This window comes from Panulirus ornatus, chromosome 16, assembly GCF_036320965.1.
Source record: "Panulirus ornatus isolate Po-2019 chromosome 16, ASM3632096v1, whole genome shotgun sequence".
NCBI lineage: Eukaryota > Metazoa > Arthropoda > Malacostraca > Decapoda > Palinuridae > Panulirus > Panulirus ornatus.
Genome location: NC_092239.1, coordinates 5,829,357 through 5,837,183, shown reverse-complemented (window position 1 = coordinate 5,837,183; position 7,827 = coordinate 5,829,357). Strand labels below are relative to the sequence as shown.

General features: G+C 35.2%; 1 protein-coding gene across 1 annotated transcript; it reads left to right on the top strand.

The window, feature by feature from the left end:
• Window positions 1–2,041: 2,041 nt before the first annotated feature.
• Window positions 2,042–7,827, top strand: LOC139754089 (centromere protein X-like). The gene is made up of 4 exons (XM_071671147.1): window positions 2,042–2,220; window positions 4,323–4,406; window positions 5,359–5,469; window positions 7,145–7,827. The coding sequence occupies exons 1-4, from the start codon at window positions 2,206–2,208 to the stop codon at window positions 7,157–7,159; spliced, it is 225 nt and encodes a 74-aa protein (XP_071527248.1). The 5' UTR covers window positions 2,042–2,205; the 3' UTR covers window positions 7,160–7,827.

Below are 7,827 nucleotides of genomic sequence, written 5' to 3'. Positions count from 1 at the left end.
AGGTACATGGCCAAATGAGGCATTGCCACCTGGATTTACTAGCTAACTAGTTCTTACACATACTGTCAACAATGATACCTGAGAGTTGAGTGGTAGAACATGCTAAGATTCACTCAGTCGGGTGGACGTGTAACGAACGATGTAAAAAGAGGGGGGACGTGGTCGCCACCGAACCTTTAGCAATTTTCCGTTTGCTATGAAATCCCTTTCCCATAGCCATAGGTACTTGGAGGGAGCACAGCAATGCAAATAAGCCAACGAAAAACTTGAGATCCACCTGAAAATTCCCTTACCCTCAGCGTTTTTTTTTTTTTTTTTTCTTTGACTAGTTAGTATAGCCTTGCCTAGAAAAACGCTGAGGGGAGGGGCCGAATTTCCAGGTGATTCATACCATCATCGCATAAAGAAAAAAAAAAAAGAAATACTTTACTTGTTCACACAAACAATCCCAAAACCACTTTTACAAAAGATGTTCCCTATCCAGAGTTCCTGCTGTGTTATGATCAGTAGTGGGGACAGGATGGAAACCTTTGAAGTGAGGTCTTGAAACAATGATACAACCACGCCAAAGTGACTTTTCACTCGGGGTGTAACCTCAAGCAGGCAGAGACACGTCACACCCTATATATATATATCCATAGAAGGATAGTCGAATTTCAGCAAGAGGCCTCATGGTTTACTGAAACTACAATAGCCATAAGAAGTGCTATAATCCTTACATCAAAATAAATGTCAACATAACGGACTATATTACATATATCGTCGAGCGATGTATCAAGGCACGTAATACATGTTTCTAAATCCATCGTTGCTATAATTACATGGCATGACGGTGTTCGATATCATGGCCAACTATGACTACAACATATTACCAACAAACTAAAAATCTATTCAAGTCCTAAACACTGTCCAAAATAAACTGATTGGTACTCACCGAAAGGTTTCCATGCCATTGATAATGTTGCACTTGAACTTACTATAGCAAGCAAAAAAAAATCACTGATCAACACAGTCGTGAGCCATGACATGGCCGAAGAAGTTAAATAAAATGAAAACATGTCTGTCAGAAGTTTAACTCGGTTAGCAGATTTTCCTTTACTAATTCTGGCAACTTAGGAGCACCAGTACACTGTATAGTATGTATGACAACGGTAATCTAGTTTCCTTAGGCTTTCAGTATGAACCTCAAGCCCTATGTTACGACACTGCGTCACTAAAAACTGTAGAGTCCAGCGGCCTTGACAGGTAAACAGTATGTGGACCAAGGGTGGTTCAGTGAACTACAGGTCACCTGGTGGATGGATTCGAAGCTTCAAATCGTCTGGTGGCTGTGCCAAGAATATGCTATATATATATATATATATATATATATATATATATATATATATATATATATATATATATATATATATATATATATATATATATATTCCTATGGATCTGCAGATTCACAAATCGTTGCGCTTGCACTGTTAAATACTTCCAACTTTCTAACGATGGCTAGTCGATTGTTTGGGATTTGGGCCAATCGACTGCTACGGCATATACACCCTCACTACATATATGGCCATTGTACCTCTGATGTCTTAAACGGTATCTTGGAGCGACATTTGCAGGAGTCATTAAAAGCTTCAGTACAATATACCATCTTCCCGTAGTACATTAGATGCACATTCGACAGTGTCTAATGACACTATCGTGCCAGTTCATTTGAAATGGACTGACTTGCTAAATGATTACATTAGTATAAGTACAATGTTCTGTTAACTGTACATATAGCAATATATTCTCATGGTTATATAATTTAGCATACGAGTCCAGAGCTCGCAGTTATTTCCCAATTACAGTAACCGAGCATTGGCCACTCTATGCTGGGTACTTCTCGGGATCATCCTATTCATGAGAATGATGCGAAAAAAAAGTAAAGATTTTCTTAAAAAAGAAAATGGGTACATGAGATATTTCCAGGTAATAACATACTTAGAAACAAAGTTTAAAAACGGACGCCATTGCCTCTAAATCCGGATTCTTGGTGAACGATACTGTTCCTCCCTGTGACGTCATCATTGTAAACAAACAGGGAGTTCAACGATAAATCAATGTTGGGTCTTGCCTGTGAATGAGGAATTTAGTCACCAAAGACGTTTAATGAAGAACTGAACACCAAGGAGACTTTAGATAAGCTTACATCAGATCAGAAATACAATGAAGTTCTCGGAGGTTAGTAGATGGTAATAAGGGCTTAAGGTAGTGGAAATGGACATCACCATATTCATCAAATCGTTTATGTGAAGATTATCCTAACTCGGAGAGACTGTTAGAAACATTAGTTTCACTTGGTACTTGGAAACGATTTGGCTAACCGGACCTATTACTGTGCAACTTGGATTTTTTTTTTCTACAAGGGTTGAGGTGTAAGGTTATATTGTGCTTATATTACGCGCGGATTTGGAATCTTAGGTACGAGAATCATTTCTAAAACATGCAGCAATAGTGGCTTATTTGTAATCATCCTTTATTGAGACACATGATGGTTATGTTGTGCGGTTTAGTTTACCTCTCATCACTAATTTTGATATGTGTATGTAAACCCAATATTTAATTATGATTGTGTGTACGATTGGGTATTGTTTGATTTTGTTCTGCAGTGGTGGTATATTGTTTTAAGAATAGAACAAGAGTAGCATAGTGTGATTTGGAGGATTATGGAATATTTTACCTTATCAAAGTGATAGGGGTGAGGGTTATGAATACCAGGGAAAAATGTGTAATGAATTATTGCAAAAATATGTGAAGTACTTGTAAAAAAAAATCAACAGAACCAATGAAAACCTGACCTGACCTTCTCCAGCAGCTGAGATTCTTGGTAAAAATATTCTAACATTAATGTGGTATGCTGCAGGGAACCACATGAATAACTGCACACTGAAGGTATAGGTGGTGAGATTGTTTGTTTACACTTGTAGACAGTCAGTGCATTGTTTATTCAAGGTGTGTCTGATATGATTTGATTGGAACATTGTAAATTTAGAAAATACTGAAAAAAATCACGATAAAAGAACCTAATGAATAAGAAAATTCCTTAAAGAACTGTGAAAAAATGTTTCTATCAGACTTCATTTTAAAGCCAAGGTACATTAACATAACTAAAAGAAACAGAAAGGAGTATTTGCTTATTCCACCTTTCCATCCTTTATACTTCTGTGGTTTTGGTTAGTGGCCATCTTTTGTGCACAAAATTTTGATGAATGATGCAGTCACAAGTGAATATTTAGATATCCGAATGTTTTAAATGGTTTTATATTTTTTATGATGTATTCACAAATATTATTTCACATAGGATAATATTTTCATTTGGTAGAGATGTATGTGAAACCAAAGATGAATGTTGTATGTATATCAAGAGAAGAGGAGAGAAATGGGGTATGAGACGTTTTTGTTATTAATCTTCTTTCCGGTTTGAAAATTTCTATCTTTTAAATCCATGTGTTTATGTAGTCATTAGTACTAATGCAGGCTCTGTATATCTCTCCTGTCTTACATCTGGGATCCTTTTACCCTGACTATATTTTGCATCACTCATAAATTTTTTATTGTTTTTCCCACAGTTCGTTATTCTTCTTTGCATATTTCCTTTCAGAATTCTTATTTTGTTCATTATCACGTTTTAATAATGCACAATACAGAATGGCACAGGGAAGGTTTACCACCTTTTGCTTTCATAATTGAGAGGGTTTAAAATGAAACTTTTACACAATCTTAATATCTGACACCATTTTCCTTTCATACCCATCAGATTTCATTTCTGTACCTAGTATTTATTTGCTGTACTGTTTAGTAATTATAATCCTCTCATAAGCATTACCCAGAGTCCATTCTTTAAATTCTTTGATGCTGCTTTTCTACTGATACTTCCAGTCATATCCTGTCACTGCTTATACCAGAAGAAAATGAAGAAAATTTTAATGACATAGTACATACCTGCATTATCCCAACTCAGACTGATCAGGAAGACCTCATGTAGTACTCATACACTATCTGCATTTTCTGATGAATCTTTGAAACCAGGAATTCCTAGTAATGCAGAATTTGAACATATTGTAGAGGCTGTTACCCTGATTACTTGTTCGTTTGTATTTCTTTAAAGGCTGATTAAAAATTTTTTTATGATACTTTCCTGTAATATTCTAACTCAGATTGGTCAGCAAGACCTCTGGTAGTTCCAATGCATTGTTTACATTCTTCACCGTATCCTTGTTCTCAAGCATGTATAAATTATACAGTAGTGGATATTATCTTGAATGATTGTTTGTTTCCTTTAGAGGCTGATTCAAGAGTTCTTGAAGCATCATTTTGAAAACAGCAAGACACGTATAAATGCAGATGCCATCAAATTGGTAGCAGAGGTAAGGGATGTGCATTTTGACTTGTATTTAAAGTGTAGTGATTGCAGTACAGCATTATAGGTGAATAAAGACGTCATGTATTGAAGAGGATGTGTCTGCCTTAATAATCTTCCTTATTTTTTTTTTTTTACAGCACAGCCAGAGGGCTTTTGTCTGTGCCCTGAATGTTTTTTTTCTTCATAACACTTATCATTTTTATAGAGTATCTACATTTTTTTCTTATTCTGTTCCTCTGATTCTGACCATAATTTAAAAGTTATCCATTACTGCTGCCCTTAATGTTTACTTATATGACCTAGGAAAGGTATGAGCAAGGACAAGCACAATGTCATGCAAGCCTCATCCTAACTCTGTACTGAAGTTCTCTCCATGCACTCATGATTTCCAGTGCACCTCCAGTACCACTCTCGAATTCAGCTAACTCAGTTCTATTCCTTGTGATTGTTACTCCCAAATACCTAAGCTTATTAACAACTTCTCAGTCTTCTTCGTTCCTAAGGACAGATTGAGAAATGCATCTCTTTCAAAAATAGAAATTTTACTTGCATTAACTTTCAGCATCCTTCTCCAGCACACATCAACAAATAGATGTACAATATAACTTGTCTTCCTATTTACCTGTTTATCACATAAATTACACAACCATGATGGCATTACATAACCTTGATGCACATCCTTATTTCACTGTTCAGATGTGCTTTTATTTACTCCCATGCAGGCACTACTTCCATCACAAAAATTGAACAGCACTTGGAAGTCTTCCATACACACCATATAGAGACATAACTACCCAAAGTGCTTTTCTATTAATATTATATGCCTTGTTAGCTTTGATCTTTGCACCATTATGTCTATATTGAACACATTTATGAATCACGTTTTCCTGAAGAATTTCAGATCTTGAGACAATATGTATTGGATTATATATTTTACCTGTTACTTTTCTGGTCAGTTAATGCGACTGGTGGTGACAGAAGGTGCAATGCGAGCAGCTCATCAAGCCAAACAAGAAGGGGCAAACACTGTTACTGTTGAACACCTGGAGAAAATTCTTGCTCAGCTGGTAGGTTGTATAAGTATGGTATCTTTGTTAGTACTTCAGTTTCTTTTAGATTATATAACTCCACCTTTTACCATGCATGGCACATACCATCCATGTACATCTAGGCACATGCCATTTGATGCTTCAGTTTCTCTCTGTTTGAAGAGAGTTCATAATTACAGATTGTAAAAATGCAAATATGAATAACTTTGTTCATATCTTGCAAGTTACTGTATTCTGGTGTTATGAAATTTCTCCAAGGCAGGCTAAGGCTTTTTAGAATGGCATATTGAAAAAAGTTTAAGGAAGATGAGATGCAGCTCAGCTGTCATCTCCCTTCAAATTCTGATGTCTTCTTGGGAGTAACTTGGCATTACTGATGGTGATATGGATGATAATAAAATTGATGAGGTTATTCATGACATAATTTTCATTTGAAAGAATAGTAGCTTTAGCAGGAGGAGGAGGGGCTTTATGAATCTTCTCCACAGCATAACGTTCATACTGGCGTCATTGCATTTTTATATCAAAGGTGGTAGTATACTGCTTTTGTAACTCTGATGTAGATCATCATTAGCAGCATTATTGGCATGAGCCCCCCTAAAATGTCAAGGCTTTTTCTGATAATCAACTGCTCAAATGATGAGCGATTTCTTTCTGGTGTTGAATGTTGTGCTAATCATCCTATCTATCTGTCTGATTGTCCTCAGAGATAAATGACAAATTTACAGTGAGTAGACTTTTGAGGTGTTAGGCTTATCATCACAGATGAGTAGATATAATGTTGCCTTTTTAGAAATTTACTTAAGGCTTTGATTTTATCATGACGTGGATAGTTTATAAATCAACAAAAGTTTAGACTATGGCATGTGAAAAGTTTTGCGTACTGAAGTGGACAGAATTGCTGATTTCAGGGATTCTTTGCCCTGCAAAATAGCCAAAACTGTCACAATAAGAAAATATGACATTCTAAAGAGTTTCATACTTTCTCTAATATTGTTCAATGTCCTCAGTGTAATATCTCCCAATAAGTTTGTCACATTATTTCTCTGCCCCTGCCAACTGATTTTTTTTTCCAGTAATGTTTTTTAATCAGTTACCTGTGCAGTTTCACAGAATTTACCCTTACCCAGAGCACATAAAACAAAAGAAGAACACATCTAAATCATACATCATTGAAGAAAATTGTGGTCTTGAATTAAAAGTGTGAATGAAAAAATCAAAGATAAAAGTGGCATTATTTTCACACGCTCCCCTGAATTATGTGTAGGGCAGTTCATATTTAATTTTATCCCATACATCTTCTAAACCTTCAAGTGATGAAAATTTTCATTACAAGTTTGAATATTAATACAACATTAGCTCAGGTAATGTGGTTGCTCATTAAGTGCATAAAATAGGAGCACTCTATGAAAAGAATATGCAGTAGCCATTGATAGAAGGGAAAAAGTATTAAAGAGGCAGGAAAAGACACAGTGGAGTTAAGGAAAGAAGAAGTAAGCTTTTATTCACAGAAGATAGTACTGAGTTTAAGAATGTATGACACATGGGCAAATGATGCATCACTGTGAACATGGCCAATGAAAAGAACTATAGATAGGAATTAGGACAGTCACCTAACTTCTCCCATAGAGACAGGAAGTTGAAAGAAAAAAATAAAGATGGTTCAGTACCTGATTTTACTTTTTATTTTCAGTTACTGGATATATGACTTGGAAACCAATTAGATGTATCTATAACATTCTACATTTTGGAATTTGTACTTACATCATCAAGGATTATCTGCTGAGGAAAACCAACAGAACTCTTCTTGAAATGGTGTGGAAATTTGGAAGTGTAAGTTGTTAATTTCCCATTAGCCTTCAAAACCAATGTCACTGAAATATTTATGGTATAGAAGATTAATGCATATGTGGTGTTGGTACAAAAACTCTGTTGGTATATTTGTAGCACTCGTAAGTGTTAAGATTGATGTGTTTTATTAGATATGTGAAATGGTCAAAATTAGGCAACTAACATGAAACTTTAGGCATTTTTTTTATAATATAGTACATGCACATACCATAAACTGTAAAATGAAAACCATTATTTAAGTAAAATACTGTATTTAATATACTATTTACAAAGCCCCTGAACACCGACACATATCTAAGTTTATCTACATACAGTCATTTGAACTTTGTTAAAGACTTTACTAACTACAAAGGACTGAAATGAAGTTACTAGAGACAACAGTAATATCTGTTTTCCACTAACCTGAAAAACTGTGATGAATGAAAATGACATTAAATAAATACCCAATACTCAACCTTGGTGCAGGCAGTCTACATAATATTTCACAACCTGTAATGCTTCTGTATTAAAAGATATTAATGATGA